General features: G+C 39.1%; 1 protein-coding gene across 5 annotated transcripts in view; it reads left to right on the forward strand.

Annotated features, from left to right (window-relative positions):
* The window catches only part of Sol1, a 307494-nt gene that overhangs the window by 278904 nt on the left and 5660 nt on the right, over positions 1-22930 (forward strand). For all 5 annotated transcript variants that reach the window (XM_072299662.1, XM_072299661.1, XM_072299659.1 and 2 more), the window contains 4 exons: positions 9577-9763; positions 10326-10510; positions 12657-12864; positions 15238-15482. In XM_072299662.1, coding sequence (XP_072155763.1) covers positions 9577-9763; positions 10326-10510; positions 12657-12864; positions 15238-15482 — 825 coding nt within the window. The remainder of the gene's footprint in view (positions 1-9576; positions 9764-10325; positions 10511-12656; positions 12865-15237; positions 15483-22930) is intronic.

A 22930-nucleotide genomic window follows, 5' to 3' on the forward strand; every position in this document is an offset into this window, starting at 1 on the left:
TGTTTCCATTAATAATGTGTCTTATAGCCCCCGAGTGTCCATCTCACGACAGCACATTTTTACTTCCGCTTTCTTAAGGAATCGTCGTTGCCCTATACCAGTACAAAAACTGCGAACGCGTTGCACTTTGCTTAGAAAATTAATTGTGTGAATATAATACCGTGTAGCAATATTAGTAGCTCCCAAGTGTGTCTACTCAACGAAATTGTATCCCCCTTCTTCCTTTCTTTAGCGTAGATGATGCTTCAGAAAGCTCCATACCAAATGGACCGCGTTTAGCAGAAATAAACCAAGCCACATTAGCTATTGCCAAATTTAAGTGGGCACTTTACTTTTTTACATAACGTCTGTGCGGATTCCTTTGAAAATGTTAAGGTATTTGTCTCGCACCGTGTAGAAAATTCACCGTTTGCACAAAAATCCGCACAATAGTTTTAATTTACAACATTAAATTGCCCGATTAAATTTGGCAATAGCTGTTGTGGTTTGGTTCCTTTCTGCTTAACGCGGACTAAACACCGCACCTTACCAATTGTCAATAAATGTAAAAGTGGCTCAAAAGCAAACGGAATTGCTGGTTTTACCCTACGAAGAAGGACATCCTTATTTCCCAGTGTTGTTTGTTTTCGGTAACTGTTGAATACTTTTCCTTGCATTTTTTATCGGTTTGCAGAATATCCCTCAGTTTTAAGCACTATCTCCAAAACTTTAGCATTCTTTTTTTTGTCTTTTTTTTTCGCCGAAATTCTGTTTTATTTTTGATATCAGCATCAGCGTATGTCACACCCGCCGCAAAATTTTGCAGTTTTGAGGACTAAATCATAATCTTTAGAGAGAGTTAGAGCGTGTCTCAATAAAATTATTCATCACACATTTTTCAAAGAACAATACTTTTGCCTCTAAATAACCGTTTTTAGAATGCTCTATTATGGTCTGAAGTCGATCATTTTAACAAAAAAAAATAAATTGGGAGGTGATACAGATGTAGGCGCATTAGAGAATTTTGCAAGAAATACAACTTTTAATTGCTGTTTTATAATACCTCTATGATAATGGGTAGTTTGTTTTACCGAAAATTGATTGTTCGATTCGAGTAAAATGAAAAAAGGGGAAGAAGCGCCAAAGAACTTGAACCCTCTGAGAATAGCAATAACTTTCGAACATGGAATGGCATCGTCACTCCTTATTCATCCCTTGATGTCGTGAGGGAAAAAATCTCAACTTCTAAAGTTGTAAAAATCCTCGCATAATACCTTCCAGGCGAGAGGAATATGAAACTAAGTCGAAGTCTATCTCATAAGTTTAAATTCGGTGAAATCGAGCGTTGTGAAAGAATGTTACACAAATCCTCTTTGCGGCATCATACTCCCGTATTCTGAAGCATTGATTATAATCTCCTCCAACTCAAGAACGAAGTTGTCAATTTGAGAATATTTATGCCCTCGGTTCCGACCCAGCTTATGCAGCGTCCTCAATGTCGGATTTTGTGACCTATGTAAGAAGGCGACAGGTAACAGAGCAAAATTCAAATCGATTGTGATACCGCAAGAACGTATTTCTCATTTCGCGAAGTTGTAGGCTTCCCGTTTTATTTTATTTTCTAAATGGAAGAATTTTAAGCGTCATTTTTCAAAATTTTCCTAATTATTCCTATTTTTCTCTGCTCTATAATCTGTAAAAAGTTTATTTTTCCCAAGATTCTTCGGAGGAAAATTGAATAATACCCCGGATTCTGTCAGAAAACTTTTCCCATGATATCAGGAAATGAGATGAATCGAGAATTATAGACAGTTGGCCAGAACCAACGAAATTTAGGAAAGATAGATTGTCATTTATGGGTCGGACTCAATCTGCATCATACGTGACATTTTGATTTGGAAGCATGCGTTACAATACTTAATTTCAAACATTGTCTAGGTTGGCGATTCAGCTCCTCTGGATTTGATTAAAACCGTCCAAAATTCGTCCAGAGTATTAAAATCTTTGCTTCACCTTAAAAATAAACAGACTTGACTCGATTTTCACTTGAGTCCCCGACAAGATGGTGATTCGTTCAAAACAGAGCTCATCTTAAAAAACGTAAACGTGATTTTTTATCGGCGGAGAAACGATGTGCTCAAAATTCCGTACCGTAGGGTGGCTCATGAACGCGTAACAGCCGAGGATAAAATAACGGTTTCATTAAACGGGTTTTAGCGTTTTAGACTTGTGAAGCTCCCTTAGAATTTTGCCGTAAGAGCCGCATTGTATAAAGTGCATTTCACACAAAAGGCATATCTCTGCCATGGAACCAGTGAGCGCCTCAATCCACGACGCACAGTGGATCGAGTAAATCAGAGAGGTCGGACATGAAATTTTTGACGGAAACTGCAAATTAGATGCTCATTTCGTCACATTTTAAATATTAATGGGTGTATCAAAAGGAAAATTTAACGAGGAAGCCAATGGAGCCACTTTTAAACCCTCCAAGTTTTTCATGAACGGAGTATGAGCTTTTAAAATTTCAAAATTTTGTCCGACTTCTCCCGTTGTCTCTATCTACTGTGCGACGCGACAATCCCCAATTTTATTACTCTTATTCCCATCACCCATATCATCACGTCCAAACTCAGGGTTGCATGTCAGGAAATTTGCGGATGGTCAGTCACTTTTGAGTTTAATACATAATAAGAAAAATCAAGCTATCCTAAGAGTCCACCTCTACATCAAGACGAACTCTCCATGCAAAGATAGGGTGCAAATACATTAGCAGGGTTGCCGTGTTTTCAGTTTTAGAGTCCCCAAATAAAGTTGTAGCCCTGTCAATGTATTTGCTCCCTAACTTTGCATGGAGAGTTTGTTTTGATGTAAAGGTGGACTCTCAGGATAGCGTGGGATATCCCCTTCACTTTGATCTCAACTTGAGAGCTTTTTTTGAGCTTGGGAGTTAATTTCAGCGAAAACCAGTGGCACCATCGTGTTTTTTGCAAACTTTTACATAAAAATCAGTAGTCAAATCGCAAATTCCTCACACATGCAACATCTCCATTTCGATAGAAAATATTCGTAACCCTCCTCAAAAACGAACATCTTATCGGAGGAAATTCGGCAATCTCTGGATATTCATACTACGTTTTTCAATAGTACGGCAGTATGGCAGGTTGCATGGAAATTTGCAATATCGCACACCGTTGTGTCACCTCGAGAAAAACAGCAGGGGGCTCATTTGCATAATGAATAGCCGCCCCCGTTGTCCAGACCTCCGGGTTCCTCCGCTCCACTATCTCTACTTTTCCGGTCCCCCCGCGCAGCATCCGTCCCCTCCACCCCCTTCTTTTTCAGCCACGGGCTCTGCAAAACTGAGCGGCACAAAGGCTCTCGTTAAATGTTAATTAAATGCCAACCTGCTTAGGGTTTATAAATATCGGGCACTTTGATTGAAGTCCGCCGTTTTTGTCTTGAATGACGACATCGTTCGCCTTTTCAGTTTAGAAAGTTTCTTACTGCCGTGCTGAGGAAAAACGTCGCGCGTGCATTCGAATGTTGCCAAGTTTCTTCTCAAAAAATATTAATTTTTGAGGGAAGTCAAGGTTTTTATTCCTTGAAATTTTCCGACTCTTTAGATCAAATCACGAGCGAAAATGTTTGGAAAATTAGAAGAAAAATGTACACAAATATTCCTGAAAATTATTGATTTGTCAAAGAAAATTTGGCAACGTCTGAGGGCTCATACTTAGTTTTTCCGTAGCTAAAATACAAGCACAGTCTACTAGATAAAACTGACAAAATATGAGCGCAGCTGCAATTATTTACACAAAAACCAGTGTGCGAGTAGTAATTCATACATTTTTTGTTTTGTTTCAAAATCCAATTGCAGATTTTTCAGCAAGAAGGATGCACCTCTGATAATTTTAATTCGCCGACGTCACGATTTCAAATTATCGCGGGCAATTAAAAGCGCTCCCGCGCGGACTCGATACAGCGCCTTCAACATCGCACTGATACTTCCAACGCTACACCTAAAGACACATGCGTCCCGACGTGCAAATTGCCTATACTGCGCCTGCCGGAATGCCTGGCTGCAGCGCTCGAAGGATTCCGCGATCGAGTGAATTCTCCACGAGTGAGAAAAATACTTAAATCTAAAATCCCTGAGGCATGCAAGCGCTCTGTTCTCTACACGGACAAAATTAAATTGCTGACTTAACAATTCAATTGCTAAAAAGAGTAACAGCAATATTTCAACGTAGATTTCACAACACAAAAATGCTACTCTAACCATCCCCGTGGTTAAATTAGCTTACAATAGTGGTTAAAGTAGCATTTTTGTGTTTCGAAATCTGCGTTAAAATATTGCAGCCACTTTTTTTAACAATTCAATCGTTCAATCAGCAATTTAATTTTTTCCGTGTAATTTTTAACTTTATCTAAACGGGTCACTAAATCTCTTGTTGCTGATTGAATCTTCTAAAAGCACCCAATGAGTAGATTACGCGACGATTTATTGTGTTTTTTTTGGAGCCAAAATCCCAGGCAAAAGCCCGCTTTTAAAAAGTCCAAAGACTAGAGGGAATTTCACACGTCCCGAAATGACGGGAAAATGATTGAAGTGATACACTAAAACAAATCGCTATCCCCGCTCATGTTCCGCGGATGTTTCCCCAGATAAATATAAGTTAATGTGGAATCGTTGCTTGTTAACCACAGATGACAAGAATGTGATTCGGTTCTTTGATTCTGAAGTTATGATTTCGACCTCCCTATTGTATTTATTTGCGAGGAGTGAAGACATTTGACAGAAGTCGTAGAAACTCGTGCTCGCATCTGATTGGTGCAGGATGACGTTCGGTTTGGCATGAAACTGAAGCGTTTCAAAGCGAAAAAGTCGCGTTCTTTGAACTGCGCTTTTCTCAGTTTCTGAGTTACATTTCCGCGTTTTGCAATGCACTGGAAAAAAAAACACATTGGATCTAGAGTCCAGACTCTTGAAAACATTGACAAGAAAAAATACTCTTGATTCAATCGGATTTTTGCTTGAATCAAAACGAAATCCGCTAAAATTAAGAGGCTTGGTTCTTGATTTTAAGCTAGATTCTAATTGAATCAAGAGTACTTTTTCTTGTTGATGTTTTTAACAGTCTGGACTCTCCATGTTGACTCATCCAATGTGTTTTTTTCTAAAGTGTGCGCATCGTGTTCTATGTGTCATTCACCCCCAGAAACATGTAAATTCGTTTATGGTTTGGTGACCCACTACCTTTGTCGTTTTCCCAAAGAAAACTGCATGAAGAGAGGGTTTCGTTTAAGATATGGCAGCCGCGGCGCGAAAAACATCCGGAGGTTTTCGCGCAACGAAGGAACCGAAACACTCGCTGGAAAAGACGCCTCGCCCGACTAACCTATCGGCGGAAGTTGGGATCCTTCTAATGAATCGAACACTTTCTGCGCAATTCCGCCCGCTATTGTAGGGACAGGGATATTGTATGAATCTCACGAAGCGGTGAAAAAGGCTAGGAGCCGTTTAGGGAGTTCAAGCGCTTTGGCTTTCTCGCTCCTCGTTTCCACCCTTGTTGCCGAAAATTGCCGATAAATTAGCACTTTTCCCCCATTTAACCCGAGTGTAATGACCGTAGTTTATCGCACAATCTGGCACACCCTGTTTTCCTCCACCCGGGCGCGGCAAACGAGGAAGAATCTCAAGCTGTGGCTAAATTGAAAGGAGCTAATTTATTCAAGCAGATGGAACAATTCGTCCTTTCTCGAACAGAGGAACGTAACTCTATTACAAGGTTGCAAAATTGACGCGAGCAATTCAATTTTTCACAGGGCTGTACCCATGCAATTTTTGTCTAAAATTTTCCTGATTTTTGCATGGAATTAGAAATAAAATTAGTGAATTTTTCGGGCAGGAATAAGCAAGACTCTCTCAGTAAAAATGCAATTAGCGAGGGGAAATGTGGCAATCTTGAAATTTCTGTGGGTTGTTTGAGCCGCGGCGAAGCGATGGACCCGAGAGGCCAGGAATAAAGCAACCGCGAAAGATGTCACATGAAAGTTTGATTGCTTCATAAAGAGGGCTTAATGAGCTGAGTGAACACTATTACACTATCGTATTATAGCGAGGAAATTTAGAGAAAAGTAGGTTTGAAAATGAAAATTGTGATGTAGTATATGTATGCGCTTTATCTCATTAAACATGTGGGTGCACATACTCAGCAAATAAAGCGACTTGATGAGATGCCTTGCGAATGCGAAACGACTGTGAGGTGGAATAATTTTCAAAGGTAGAGTTATTACATTTTTTGCCTTTTTCTCCTTCCAAGTCTCTCACAAACCCTTACTACCTCCACGCCTCTCCTAAAATAACGTCGAATTCGAAGGTATCGAAATCCAAGCGAGAGAAAACTAACACACGAGAGGATGATAAAAAACGACCAACGTCCCACAAAAAAAACCCCTTCCGATACATTCACACGAGGTCATAAGGACAAAGTAAGAAATCATGAGCGAAGAAAGCAGGATTGTCAGACGATTAGAATAATCATCATTTTCACATTCACTCAGTATAAATCGCGTTAATTTTCATGGAAAGTCCGGCAACGGTCATAATAATATGTTAAGGGTGGTCGCGGTGGTGAAAGTAACGGTGAGCGGAGGCGTGTCCTGCTCTGCGATGAATCGATTAATCGATTAATCCGCCATTCAAACCTATGGAAAAGGACCGAATATCAGGGGATACAGTAATTGTCGATTCTTCACCATAGCTTCGAATTGGGAAACCTGGCCTTTGAGGGTGAGTCCGGCGGGGGGTATCAAGAGGGGGGTTGGGGGGCGGGTTGTAAGACGAAGCGACAGAGCTACAGCGGGAGGAAGCAACGGAGTGGGCGAAGAATATAAATTAAACTGCGCGGTGGTCTATTTTACTTCCGAGTCTCCCGATAGAAGTTTTACTTGGGAGCAATTGGAAAAAAGCCAGGATTGAGCGCGGTATGTACGGGTGGTAATGGGGCAGCCTCGCCGCGCTGCAAGTCCACCGGGCCAGCAATCGAGCATAGGTTTTCCCGCTGACCGCGTTGTCAAATTGTCGAGCGCACCTGCGGGTTTGAACGTTTCATTATTGGTGTTAAGCAGCTTGAAAAACTGAGAGGTGATTCCTGAGAAGATGCTGGGATTTTTCAAGGAGAGAAAATCTCTGGGAATACCAGGGAATTTGTCTGTAAATTGGTTTTAAAAACTGGGAATTTTTCCTTCGTGCACTCCTACGACCATCAAAAAAATTTGGCCACCAATGTTGTCCTGGCCTCACAAAATGACCCTACAAATGAGAAAATCAATACATTGATAAAATACAAGCACAGTATTCTAAATGATAATGACAAAAACATCAGCGCAGCTGCAGTTATTTACACAAAAACCAGTGTGCGAGCAGAAATTCATACATTTTTTTTTTTTTTTTTTTTTTTTCAAAATACAAATTTTTGCAGACTCTTCAGCAAGAAGGATGCAATTCTAATAATTTCAATTCGCGAACGTTACAAATTCAAATTATAGCGGGCAATTAAAAGCGCGCCCGCGCGCACCCGATATAGCGCCTTCAACATCGCACAGATACTTCCAACGGTACACCTTTACGCATGCGTCCCGACGTGCAAATTGCCTATACTACGCCTGCCAGAATGCCTGCCTGCCGCGCTCTACGGATCCCGCGATCGAGTAAAATATCCACGAGTGAGAAAAATACTTAAATCTAACTCCGATGAAAATTTCTTGAGAAAAAGTGAAAGTGAACCATGAGTTCTCTTCAGGGTTGGGCCCTCAATACTCAGAGAGGAAGATTTTGCGATTATTCTAGAAATTAGGCCATGTCAAATTATCGAAATAAATTAATTTACAGCCGTTTTCGAATGAATTAGTCGTGAATTTTCTCCTGACGGAAGTTCAAAGGCGTAAGAATAAATATTTTGAACCAGATGATGGTTGTTAAACTTTGTCCTTCACATCTTAGTTAGGAGTTGATTTCGGTAATTTTTTATGCAAGAATCGTGTTCTACATGAAATTCTGGTTGAATGACATGTATCAGAGTGCTTGAATTCGTATCTTGTCTAGTGGTCTATTGCAAAATTGCCACTGAACTTAGCCCATTCTCCTTTTTTCGCAAACTGCAACTTAAAGTATCAAAATAGCTATTGATCATAAATTTTCGACAAAGCAACTATATCTCTTCTTGATTTTTTTTTTTGTTCGACTGGATCGCGCCCGAAGGATGAATGTTGGATCGGGAAAGTTAGCAAACAAGATTCCTCCGACCTCTTTACACTGCGTCGCTTGACTGACAAAAGAGCGTAACTGCATTTAGAGTTGAGCCCGGGAAAGTATTGAGCTCCATGGACGACATGGTTCATCGCGCAATGTAGTTACGGCTTTTTATCAGGAGGGCGACGACTTATTGCGAATCAATATTCTGCAGCCGTTTTCTTTTGAACTTTCCCGATTCAGACGATATCTGCATTTAGAGATCACGTAGTCGATGTTTCAACTTCGAGTGCAAATTCTTAGGACAGGAATGGATGTATTTCTATCAAACGGAACTATGTGCATTCAGACATGAGCCCAGAGACCCATAAGAATAAGTGCATAACAGGGCTCACGTCATAATGCACTTAGTTCCATTTGATAGAAATACGTTCGAATATTCCTCCGTCATCGTAGCGAAGCGGGGTCTGTCGTCCTGATCTTGCATCATTGTGTCAAGTATGGAATCAAATAAAGTAATTTGTTGAGCACATAACTTAAAAACCTGTGCATCCTTTGATGGTTTTATTATTTTCTCGTGTTAGGCTTATGCATTTTGAACTGAGTCTACAAATATCTACCTGTGTTGGAATATCTGCTGAATTTTCTAGCTACAGAATGACTGGGTTTGCTCTTGATTCTGTATTTTCCTCATGAAAATGGTATAAAACTGATAAAGGTAATCTACAGCTCTGCGGAGTTCGGTGCAAGCCTACATACCAACATGAAAGGATCAAGATAGTCCCGGTAAAATTGACTTTGAAAAGAAAAAAGTAAACAGACGGCAAATCAAGCAAAATTCGTCAAGCAACATTTTTCGTGCATTATAAGGGTTCTGGGTCTCTGGCACGCACGAGGTGCAGCTAACCGAACTGTTTTTTTCGAGTAAAATTATACGAAAATCACTATAGGCACATCAAAAAAGTCTTTAAACTACTCCGTAGTGTGCAATCTGCATAGTTTGTGACACGCTTTTTTCAAAAGTACCGCGTCTACGAGCAATTTTTTCAAGAGTGAATTTCAGACTTTTTTCATGTGCCCATTGTGATTTTTGTGCGATTTCTTTCGTAAAAATTATCTCTATTTGCATGTGGACTGCATTTTGTAAATAAAAACTACATTATCTGGCTCATTGTAGAAACAACGTATCCGCCATTAGTTTCCCTATGCAGATAGGTATTTTTACGTATGAGCCAGAAATTGCAGTTCCCCAGTGCAAAATCCAGTCCTTATATCTCTTGCGTGCAACAGGCCAATTATCATTTACGACGATTGGTTAATGCGTGAATTTCTTGTTGTTTCAGTTACAAACTGTGATATGGTTATTTATAGTGATAATTCTAAAAATGGAACAATATCGTCGCCCGGATATCCTGAGCCCTATCCCGCTCATTCCTACTGCCGACTCGACTTCCAGGGACGAGGCAAAGAAAGGGTTCAAATAATTTTTAGAGACTTTGATTTGTTTAATCCAAATGATGATGCCAAAGAGTAAGTAAGATCATTTTTCTCTAGATATACATCAATAAAATAAATTAACAATGCACATAGATTTTAAAAGTTCCGCTAAGCCCAGTCTCATTTTCATTCGAGCGTAAACTTTTTCGTCGAAAATCCTTATCATGCATTGGACCTTGTATCACGGTAATTAAATAGAAATAAACATGCATCAATAAATGAGATTGAGGGGTGAAATCTCATTTTCACATAGAAATATATATTCCTCAAAAGTTTAGGACTTGAACTAGCATAATTCAACTTGACGTAGAATGAACTTTCCTCGCAAAAGTTCATACTTATTCCTATTTCTCACGTAACTTTGCCTTTTTAATCCGAAACATTGTGCTTTCATGCTATCATTTGATTCTTGATTCATCAATTAAATATTACTTTTGAATTTGGTGCCCGACACCAGCAACGTCTCCTGGAGCGACAAAACCTATTATCTGGGGCTAAATACCCACAAGAAGCATTGCATTCTACCAATAATCCGCGAAACTTTCATAGTTGATTCATTTTACTCTTTTTTCTTATGTTCACTGTCGGATTGTAGGTGCATCGATGCCTTATTAGTTTATGTTCAAATTGACGGTCGACTGGAGAGGGTGGACAACCACTGCGGTCAGACATTGCCCAGGCCGATCATGAGTAATGGGCCGGGACTCATGCTCGAGTTCAAAGGAGTCTACTCGTCCCGCAATTCTAGGGGCTACTTAGCCGAATACTCCTTCATCGAAAGTAAGCAGTCTGAATCTCAACATAATTTTATTAGAGCATGACTAAATATTTTCCTTTCTTAAGCAGGCCAATCTCACTTAGTTATAATGTCCTTTTCTTTTCATCATGTGCTTTGTTATTACTGTATTCCCCCTACCCTCTACATTGTAACCATTCGATACACCGAACAAAAAGTTGCCGAAGTGACATCCCGTATGTTAAAAATATGCGCGACAACTCTTGAATGTTGTTTTTACTGACTTTAACAGCCAGAATGTTCATAACAACATTCAAGAGTTGTCGCACATATTTTCAACATCCGGGATGTTACTTACGCAACTTTTTTTTCTCGGTGTATTTCTATAGTTTCAAGGTACTAAAGGCTTTTGATTTTTATAATTTTTACGCAAGGAAATTTTTCTTCACCAGTTGGAATTGAAACTCCGCATACAACATGTAAACCGGTTGAAATAAAGAAGGATAATTTGACGAAATAGGCCGAGCTTCAATCTCATTTTCTGAGTTTTGAACTTTACATTAATTTTTTTATTGTCTCCATACTTTTCTCAACTTCCTTTGCGAAGTTTCGTATTCAAGTTTAATAATTCTCCGAGCGTTAAAATACGAATGATTGATAGAGTGAATGAATTTCATGCGACTCTTTTTATAATCAGCTTTAGTCTCTGAAACTTAGTTAATTTTACCCTTTGATAAGGTGCCGGGTGTTTATATAAAAAAAGAGAGGGAAGGAAAGAAGCTAGGGGAGCAGAGAAAGAGAAAAAATAAATAATAGAAACGCTTAAACGGTTACGGAAACTGCTCGAAAAGATTTATTTCAACACGACACTTTCCGAAAGCTGTGTCTGTTTGACCGAAGAATATTTATTTGATAGCTTTTTTATGTAAACAGTATCTTTATTCGTGTCTTTGTGGCATGAAGACACAAACTCACGCTTTTTTTGTTCAAAGAAAAAGTAATGGAACCGCACTGCCACCGTTGCAAAGTGCGCTCCACACGAACAGCACCGAAAAGTTCAATGGGGTGGAAAATGAGAGAAAGCTAAATGAATTTGCCCACCATGAAAAAAAGATGAACGGAGTTGAGAAAGTCACAGTCGGGTCGCAAAAGACCTCCAGGTTTCAGCATTTTACTCCGATTGTTTTCCCAAACAACGCGCCTTCAATCCCGAATGACGTGACTTGCACTACAAACGAGGAGCCTGGAACATACTGCAGCAAGAAAAGTTAACCACCTTAACTTGCTACTCTTTTAAATAATATCCTTTGCTTTCTCTAAGTCTCGCGGGCTGTTGTTTTTATTTTATTTTTACATTTAATTTAATTAAATAATCAGAGAGCCTTCGTTAACGAAGCCGGTAAAATATTTAATTCTCTCCGACTTGTTGGGTCCATAATTACTTTATATCACAGGTCACAGTGAGTTAATCAGAAGTTTTCCATATTATCTCGACCAACAATAGTTAATTTCTACTTGCACTGCGACTTACGTCAAGCCCCTTTTATGTGCAACATTTTATCTATCTATCACATCCCTCAACCAACACAGTAAATACAAAGTGAAGAGAATGTTTCGGTACTAATCGTTGAACAAGCACATTCTAAGCTTGAATTTTTCAAAAACGTATGTCACAGCGTTACATGTGCTTAAATACACATCCCAGGTGAAACTACCAGACCACGGATCTCGTCTGCTGTGATTAAAAATTTCCGCTCACGTTTACTTTTCTTGAAGAAGACCAGATCAATATCATTCCTTGAAATTTTCAGAGAGTATGCTCTGCACGAAGAAGAAAAATCACGGAAGTTTTAAAGAACTGACGTTGAGTGGTTTTTCATTTAAAAAATAAAATATGACAGGAAGACCACACCGCGACCGTCGCAAACCGAGGTGGTGGTTTTACCGTCGACATTCAGTACCCCCCTATTCTTTGGTTTAAAAATCCCCTGGGTTCATCGGGATCCTATGGCAAGTTTTTTTTTTTTTTTATCCTAGGTAAAGATTTTCTAGGTGGTATGTCAACGTAGCTATTGTTTTTTGTGGTGAACAATTATTTTATGCATCTAAGCTTGGCTGTGATTGGATTTTCAATTTTTCACAAATTTCAATCGTTGATTTCTAATGCCTATTGCGTTTCTATCTCACCAGATTATGGTATTCATAGTGGGGAACAAATTGCAAACCTGCCTTGCGCCTTCACGTTCAACGGCACAATGCAACGCTCTGGAGTTCTGTACAGTCCAAATTTTCCTGGATACTACCCGCGCGATACTGAATGTCATTATTTCTTCCAGGGAATAAATGATGATACCATCCATATTAAATTTCATCATTTTGACGTAGAAGGCGTCCCTCCGTAAGTATCCCTTTACTGGTAACCTGTAGTTTTTGTATTTCTTCCAAGGTTTTTCCGCCTTCCTCTGGTCCTTGTAATTTTCTAATTTTCCTAATCATCCATACTGAAACTCTTAACTTGTAATTTTGTTAATTGTAAGAACAGGCAACAACCAAACGAGGAACTTCAAATATTAATATCGATTACCAAAGTGCCAAACCTCGTATCTCCACCGCAGTATTTCCAAATGTCCGCTCCAATTTTACTTTTTTCCAAGAAAAACAAACCAACTCTCCAGGTTGACATTTATGCAGAATATTCTCTAAATAGAGACGAAAAATTAAGGAAGTTCTCAAAAAAATATGGTGACTGGTTTCCCAATGAAAAATTAATGTATGGCAGGAAGTCTATAACATCGCAATCGGACATACGCGGATTCGCACTGTATAGTCATCGATATTTTTTAAGGGGTAAAAAAAATGTACCACCTCAATTTTTTTCCATCATTTTTAACATTTCCGAATTTTTACCAATTCGATGATAAATCATAGGATCTGGCTTAGCTCACCCTGCCTATTTTCTCACCCTATTTGCTTCAACTGCAGCCCTTCATATTCACAAAATACGTCCATGGCATGCATGTATGCATGGGTATTTTATGAACAGCATTCTCGTTAACAATAAAGGTTTGGAAACTTTTATTCGCCCAAAAAGCCGATCAGATCATCGAATGGCGAGGTTTATTTATTAATAAACACCGCTTTACTTTTTGACCGAGCGAGCAACAAAAATGAAGATCCAACGGATTTAAACGAATCGGTCTTTATTCCGCAGCCTACGTTTGTAACCTGCATAATTTAACGGGTTTGCATTTCCAATACCTCGGACCCCGAAATTCTGAATTTGATTTAAAACATTCGACATTATCAGAGAGCGCTCGAAACTCCATGTTCCCTCTTTCATGTGAAATATTTGGAAAAACACATAGTTGCCAGTTGTGTGCCAGATTGTTCTCAATTTTGCAGTTATTTTAATTCTTTGCAAAATTTGGATTGAAAGTCAGAGAAATATTCAACTTTGGCAAGCACAAAATCTTTGATTAGTGACGATCGATTTGAGAACCCAATTAATTCTCCTTAAATTTTTTATTAGTTTTTCATTAATCGATGGAAACTTGCTATTATACATACATAAAATCCGCTTTTATGACGCTCTGCGACATCCAGCCGCCGAAGTCCCCTATCCTCCCAAAGCCCTTCAGGGAGTTAGCACTTTCCTCATTTCTTCTAAGGCCCCCTGTCGCCACCTTTTCACTAAACGTCCACTTCGTCTCCTCAGAGAAAGAACCCAATCAATCCCTATTAAGTCCTGGTACCTCTTCAGTTTTAGGACCAAAATTTTTCCTTATCATGATTGTAATTTAGGGGTTAGGTGGAAAACGGCCAAGCACGGGATACGATGCAATGATAAACAAGCCGTTAGTTATGTGTAAAATGCACGTGGGTCATACTATGGGTTCGTATGCGGTAACATTCGTTGATTTAAACCCTAAAGTATGAGTTTGTGCAAGAGATGTCATTGGGCATGATTGGAATTGAGAAACATTAGAAATATTGAAGGTCTAATTTGGTCATTTTTCTGCATTTTTAAAACACTTGTGACTGATTTCCTCCTTCGAGTAATTGACTTTTTAGACAGAAAATGTACTTAACAATGTTATAAGGTTCAAAAACAAAACACTGAATAAAATATAAGTTTAGTGTAGCAAAAAATACAAAAATGAGCTTTTTTTTAAAAAAATGGACATTTTGGACACATGCCATACACTACATGTAGTTTTAAAAAATGTATTCGCCGGAAAAATGACCTAATCCGAACTTGGCCGTTTCCTAACTCCTTAATTTTTTTCCTCGAAAATATGAGTTGCTCATTAGGACATATTCTTACTTTTCTATCTACCAGCCTCTTTTTTCCCTCCCCTGACGGCGTTGACCTCTCGGTGCCTTTGAAACTTCTTTGAGCATTTTTGGCTGATTCCGATCAGGAAATGCACTGATGACGCCATTGGAGCACCGAGCACCCCTCGCTGACATCACACTGAAAAAAATGGTATGCTGTTTTAGCACCTAGAATGTAAAAAAAAGTGTCTGGTGATCCTAGGACGCTACCCTGATTGCCCACGCAGTTGAATTTGCATTCATAGGATGTAAAGTAAACTGCGAGGGTAGTAAAAGCAGCATCTTGGGATCACCAGACACATTTTTGGCATCCTATGTGCTAAAACAGCATATTGTTTTTTTCAGTGGCATCTAGAGATCTTTTGAATTTTTCTGTTTATGCCGATCTCTCCATCAATTCATTTAATTAAGCCATTGAAATGTGTTTTGATTTCAGTTGCGAGGCGATATCAGCCAGTGATTACGTAGAATTTTCCAATTTCATGGCCCGAGACCGCCGTTACGAGCGGTATTGCGGCCAGAAGGAGGCGTTCGAAATTAAATCAGATAGGAAATTTTTTAGAATAACCTTCAGATCCAACGATCGACTCGACGGGACCGGGTTCAACGCTTCGTATCGTTTCGTCCGCAAAATGGAGCAATCTGTGTCTTCGCAACCTGTAGCTAAAGCCAATCATTCAGGTACGTGCGATATTTCACCCTTATTGTTTATTTTTTCGTGAAGAATATAACCGAATCGAGATTGCGTGAAATATTGAGTTCCTAAATTTGATTTTATGCTTCGGATGTCTCTTCCAAACGGAGGGGTGAAGAGACTCCTTAAAGTTTGTTTTTTCATCGGCACTAATATGAGTGCGGGGCTTAAAAAAAAAAAAAAAAAAAACATCAACTGAAATCCTACGGCGTTCTTCTCTTACCCGCGAAAGGTTCTAGAATTATGTAAATCTGAATCCTGCTTCGTATAAAAACTTTTTTTATCAACAATCTCGATTTTTAAGATAAGTTTTGAGAACGCCACACCTTGGAGAAAAATCGCTCGCACCACCACATGTGTTCATCTATTCGGCCGTCCTTAATAAAAAACCCCGTATGAACATTCGGGAGTTGCCAAATTTCCTCCGATAAAATTTTGATCTTGAAGAGGCTTAGGAACATTTTCTCTTGAATTTTTTTAATAATTGAGATCTGATTGTCAATAAACTTATTTGAAAAATTGGAGGAAAAATGTTTATAGGTCTTCCGGTAAATCCATATTCATTGAATATTCATCAAAGGAAATTTGGCAATATTCGAATGCTCACATGGCGTTTTTCCTTAGCACGGCAGTACAGTTATATTTTTTTATTTTCAAAACACCGTCCCTTTTTGATGCATGCGATTCTTTTTATGCTTTGTTTACTTTTTTGTGAAATAATCGTTTGTCCCCTTTGTTGTCTATGGTGGATTCATAAAGATACATATCGTATATTCAGAGAAAAAGTTTACGTAAAATATTCCAAATAAATCATTTCAGTTCATGCTAAGAGTCATAAAGGAACTGAAGGTCTCGTCATTTTATTAAAGGGTTTTCATTCCATTGAAGAAGTTTTCCATCCGTAAAAACCGCAAAACTCCTCGAATTGCACACTATTCCAACACTCGAAGAAGCTAATTACTAGGCTTTTATCTTCATATGTCGTCTAATGATCTAGGTGATAGTTTGATCATAAGTGTCGTACGTTTGGAAGTTAACGACGGGAGATGTTTTTCTAAGCGTTTTATCTCGATAAATACCTTGTTTACAGTGTAATAATCATGTGTGAGTTTGTCGTAAAAATGACTTTTTTAAATGCTTTTTAAGTCTGTCATGGTCTCTTTCATTGCGCTTCCAAGAATCAATTAAATGTCCTCTAGCTACAGGTCCCCAGTTACAAATACCATCGCACAAGTGGCCAGTATTTCTCGAAACATAACCAAGTTTCATCAGCAATCGCCGAATTTCATTGGACGAGTCATTTTCTTCACTGACAAACATTTGAGTCAATTCGTTCGAAAAATCCGAGAAATTTGCTTGTCTCATAAAAAAAGTTCTCTGAAACTTTCGGACGCTTCGGTACAACCGCTCTCTTGTAAGCAATAAAGAATCGTCTAATTGTTGTGAAATTTGCTAACAGCTGAAGTCAGGCAGTTTCTTCTTGAAATCCCTCATTTGAATCGTCGCTTATTCGACGCACAGTGGGAACAACCACTGAACGAGAGAAACAACCTCCGATTCAGAAAAGTGATGCATTGAAACTATTTAATTAAGTAAAAGTTAATAGTTTTCTCTAATCACCAATCATATTTAAAATTGATAACGATCATTAAACGGCGCTCAACTTTTAAATGAAATAAAAATGATAACGAGTCATAATTATAGTTTGTCAAACTTGCTATCTCCGTATTGGCAATGCGATAATTATCTACCTGTTAAATTATATATCGACGGTGAAACTACCAAACCACGTATCTCGTTTGCGGTGTTTAAAAATCTACGCTCACATTTTATTTTTTTGAAGTAGACCAAATCAATATCATTCCTTGAAATTTTCACGGAGTTTTCTCCGCACAAAGAGGAAAAATCACAGAAATTTTCAAGACTGGATGTTAAGTAGTTTTTCATTTAAAAAATAAAGTATGACAGGAAGTCTGCGACGTCGCAAACCGAGATACGTGGTTTGGTAGTTTCACCGTCGATATTCGAAGACCAAATTAGGAGATTAATCTTGGCAGTGGATGCAGGTATTGCAGGTCTCTGATTGTCGAGCGCATTTGTGCACAATGTGGTCAGTTCGATCACATATTATCGACAGTATTATCTAACTACGAGCAATAAAATTAACGTAAATTTATTAAGGAAGGCGACATCCTTTGCCTGATCTACATTCTTAATCAATCGCATTAGTTTGTGAGGTAATGAATATGTATTAGCTAGTAAATAAAGAAAAACAGGTACATAACTTTCAGCTCCTGTCACGAGTCCTTTTCCAAGGAAGTAGATTACGTCAAACCGACCTGAATGAGTAGAATCAATTGTTTAAAGGTGCGTTGATGAATAGCAATAATCCATCAAGCCCTGTACGAAAATATGCCTGAAGAGTATTTTATGTTTTTTGACGATTCTCCATCACATGCATAGAAAAAATTCTAACAGTTCACTAGACTCAGCTCCCTGGAGCAGAAATTTTTGGAACCAAATTGCAAATTAACGTCACTAAACATTGGGGCCGTTTCAAGTATTACAGAAGCAACTGGGTTTTTTTTTTTTTTTTTTTTTTTTTTTTTTAGGAGGGATTGAAGCTAGGCCAGAGACAAGCTAGGCTTACGGAATTCAAAAGGATGAGGGTGAGAGGTCGGATTACACGGGGGGTTTATTGGCGGGAGAGGGGTAAGGTCAAGAAGTCGGCCAAAATGGCTTATGTAATACTTGAACGGCTTATCTGCTTACACTGCTTGATCAAAATCATTGCCTCAAACTTCGAATTGAATTATATTTACTCTAATAATGAGCCTCGCGCGATAATTGAGTACCGATGATCAAACAAACTTGAATTAACAACGTCACCCTTATCTCCTTTTTAATTGAATACGATTATATATTCGAACGCAACACACCGATGTTCTCTTTACTAAAATTTAAGAAAGCGCTATTGGAAAATTTTTCAAGAAAAGTCGGTTCCTTAAAAAGTTCTTTAACAGCTTTTTAACTATTGAATTGTTTTCCAACCGTTTGCATAAAAGCATCCAAGGAGATAAAATCAGGATATACCCATAGGCGGATTCAGAGGGGAGGGGCGCCGCTCGCCCCAAAAAGGGGAGGAAGAAAAGAGAAGAAATAAAGAAGGAAGGAACGGAGGAAAGAGGGAGGAAAGACACGTATATTTGGTAATTATTCATGACGAAATTGACTCGCATACTGCATATTTTAGATGCTTTAAAATTTCGAAAATTTTTTGGGGGCCGGACATCCCTTGCGCCCCCCTCCCCGTTGTGAGTGTCCGAATCCGCCCATGAATAAATCCCTGACTGTCCACTCAAGTGTCGACAAAGGCGCGGTTCAATGCATATAGACAGGTAGCCCAACTTAGGTCTAGTTTTTACGGAACAATCAAAGTCCTCGTTTACAATGCGCTAATCCAAGAATATCTTCGAGAGAACCTTCGATTACACTACCGTACAAAGCAAGAACGCCGTATGAACATTTGAGAGTTGCCACATTGCCCCGGATAAAACATGAATTTTTTATGAAAATTATGTGTATTTTTCCTTGAAATTTTCAGACGTTTTAGATAGGATTGAGAAGAAAATTTTCTGAAAAAATTGAAAAAATATTCATGATTATCCTCGTTAATTATGTTTTTATTGAAGGAAATATGGCAACATCGAAGGCTCATACAGCGTTCCTCCTTAGCACGGCAGTGCAGTTGCAAGAACATCATCCGGGAAATGCCTATCCACCCAGTGATTCTTTGACTGTTAAAACCGCACCAAATAACTACTGCAAACCCAGCTAATTCAAGGCCTTTTCTCGATCGAGCCTCTTTCATGTTCCCTCTTTCTAATCAAAGTACCATTCTCACTCCATTAGTTGTGGACAGTGTGCATTAGACCAAGCTGCATTCGTATGTAAACACGCATTGAATCGAATCTTTACGAGACCAGCACTTTAAGTAATCACCTTCCATAGCTGAATTATTGCGTCGCGGGATATATAGACGTATTTATGCTGAAAGGAACTATGTTCATTGGGTTTGCATGTAACATAGTTCCTTTCAACATACATACGTCCGATTCATCAAACGTGCGCGTATCTAGGTGAATTGAGCTTTTATCTTCTTCTCTATTCAGAAAAGAGGGGCTTACTTCATTTCTGATGGATGAATCTAAAAAAGTTTTTTTTTTAATAAAGTTCCTCATATCGCGATTAATTTATTTCAAGAGTTGTGGTGTAAATGTGTTTTTGCGCTCCTACGCTTAGCAACATGAAGGCATGTGTGTAATAAAGCTCCGTAGATGAAGGTTTTCTTGTCATCCAATGCCTTCAGCGTTACATCATGCGTTCACTCTTGCATTTTCCCTTCTTTCCTCTTTTTACCAAACCGTTCTATGGCACAAGTTTCACTAGTCCAGAAGAGACCAGTCGCAGGTATGATAAAATCGTATTCTACTTGTCCAGTATTGCATATTAGCAATAAAATAATCCCTCTACATTGGCTATCCACGCAATATAATGTTTACGGCGGTAAATGTGAAAATACTCAATATGCAGAGCGCTACCTGTGCGCTAAGAGATTGAAAACATTTTTTTACGCAATGGACCCACTTCGCCTTTGTGGATCCGTTACCTACGGCCGCGGCATTTTGGCTTACTCTTTGATTTACTTCTCCGTCCTTTTGTAAGGCACCTACAAAATAACCTCCCCCCCCCCCCCAAAAAAAAAAAAACACTACATAGGTATATGTACAGCATTAAAGTTTACAGAACTATTTCTCTTTAAAATTATCATTTTTTTGGTGGGATGCAATAACTATTCGCTATTTTGGAAGATTATTTGTGCTGGTTCCCTTTTGCTGAATGCGATCCATTTCTCCTCTTGTCCTACTAATCCCAGAATTTCTATATCATTCTTTCCAAGGCATTTTCTGTTAGTTCACGTTTTCTTTCCTTGACTTTACAAATTTTCAAGTTTCACCTCACTTTAGGTGCCTTATGGCCAGTAGTTGCTTTCACGGAAAAACATTAATTTCTGATTTAACAATTAATTTTTTTTTAAAAAAAACACGTGTTGACATGTTTCAAATTTACATTTTATAATGGTGGAAAGCTAATTTAACCACGGGGGGGGGGGGGAGGTGTAAAATCTGCATTGAAAAATGTCGGACACGTTTTTTAACTACAAAATTGTCAAATCAGAAATTTCATTGTTTTCCATGTAGGAGTCGAATAAATCCTTTGTGCTACTACGACAACTTCCTCGTCCACCCTTGGAACCCACGTGGAAATATAAATCCGTTCACCTCGTTGACCGGTGGCTCGGAACCCTCTCCGGCTGACTTGACAGCATCGTCGCGTCGCGCTGAGCAGTTGCATATGACATTGAAGCGAGGAGCACGTCATAACGATTTGCATATCATGGAAGGGAGTGCTGGCCCCAGCGCCAAACGTGGCCGGGATCCCTCGGTGCCCCCCTCGGTGCCCCCTCCCCGACGTTACCGGGCATCGTCGGCACCATCCGGCAAAGCTGTGCCTGCAGTATGCAGTCGGCGCACGCTGAGAGGTCAGCTGGTCAGCTCCCGTCGAGAATTAAAACAAAGGAAATCGGCGAAACTGTAATTTGATGTCTCTCGCCTTCGCATCCCAGCCGTGAGGTTGAGGAACTCACAAGAGCCATTGCCGCACGATAGGTCGTTCTCCTCACAAAAAAAAGTAACTCCGTTTCCATATTGACGAATTTCCTCGCGCAAATTGCACTTAAATCAGGAGAATGTTGGGAATTTCTGATTGAAAATTTCACTGATCACACATTTCTGATCTCGGGAAAAAATCAGATACATTCTCAACGAAAATGGAGATGTTGCATGTGTGAGGAATTTGCGATTTGACTGTTGATTCTTATGTAAAAGTTCGCGAGAAGCACGATGGTGCCACTGGTTTTCTCTCAAATCAACTCCCAAGCTCAAAAAAAGCTCTCAAGTTGAGGCCAAAATGGAGGGGATATCCCACACTATCCTGAGAGTCCACCTATACATCAAGACAAACTCTCCATGCAAAGATAGGGAGAAAATACATTAACAGGGCTGCCACTTTATTTGGGGACTCCACAACTGAAAACACGGCAACCCTGCTAATGCATTTGCTCCCTATCTTCGCACGGAGAGTTTGTCTTGATGTAAAGGTGGACTCTCAGGATAGCGTGGGATATCCCCTTTATTTTGGCCTCAACTTGAGAGCTTTTTTGAGCTTGGGAGTTGATTTGAGAGAAAATCAGTGGCACCATCGTGTTTCTCGCGAACTTTTACGATAGGACTAACAGTCAAATCGCAAATTCCTCACACATGCAACATCTCCATTTTGGGAATTTCTAATTAAAAATTTCACTGATCACACATTTCTGATCTCGGGAAAAAGTCAGACACATTCTCAACGAAAATTGCGCGGGTGTACTCTTGTAAAAAATTGAATTGTTTCAATCAAGTTTGCAACCTTGGAATGAAGTTACGTTCTTTCGCCCCAAAGGGAACCGTAACTGCAAATTTTTACCAAACAATCATAAATTCATCGTTTCAAAAAGCACTAATTTTTCATGTGCTTTCCATTTTCAAATTTCATATTACGAGATTTATTTTCTCTCACAAAATTAGTGTAGTTCCTCCTAGGTATCAATGAACGTCATAAATACTGAATACTCCAATAATTGGTGTCCTATTTATGAATCGTGGCATGATTAGTCGGAGCAGTAAACTAGTGAAATGACGTTCAGAATCAGACATTTAATTATTATAATTATTCGCGTGATCGGATTAGCGTGTGATCCTTGTGGGCGGTCGCTGCTGTGGTCCGGCAAGATAATGACACTTTTTTCCCGCGTGACTCAAATACGCGTAAAAACCTATGAGAGTCTACGTTGAAAGCTGTGTGCCATCAAAACAACAAGATGCGCCATGCTAACGTCATCATTAAGTCTGCGAAATGTTAGCTGTGCCAAGGATGTTTTGTGGCCTACCAAAAAATTGAAGGAAATTTATAACAGCGTGCTTTGACTTTATGTTCTTTTCGTATCAGTTCTACTTACTGTAAATGCCTGCGCAGAAAATTGCCTACATTGGAGTCGGAATGTCCTTCGAATTTCATTTTTTAAAAAAGGGCAGACTGTAGCATCGAAAATGGTTTTCTTTCCACGATAAATCACAACTAATTATGACAATTATCAAAGGCTTTATATCACATTGAACGAGTCTGTCGACGCGTGTGGAAGTTGTTGAATCAGCGGTCTCATCGTTCAGTTGTGCAATCATAGTTGTAAATCATTTCTTTTATGGTGTAGAGGTGTTTATGCAACATGGGCTATTTACGATTCAGATGTTCTCATCTGGTTAATCGCTGAACCCTT

Source organism: Bemisia tabaci, chromosome 4 (assembly GCF_918797505.1).
Source record: "Bemisia tabaci chromosome 4, PGI_BMITA_v3".
In the NCBI taxonomy this organism is placed as follows: Eukaryota; Metazoa; Arthropoda; class Insecta; order Hemiptera; family Aleyrodidae; genus Bemisia; species Bemisia tabaci.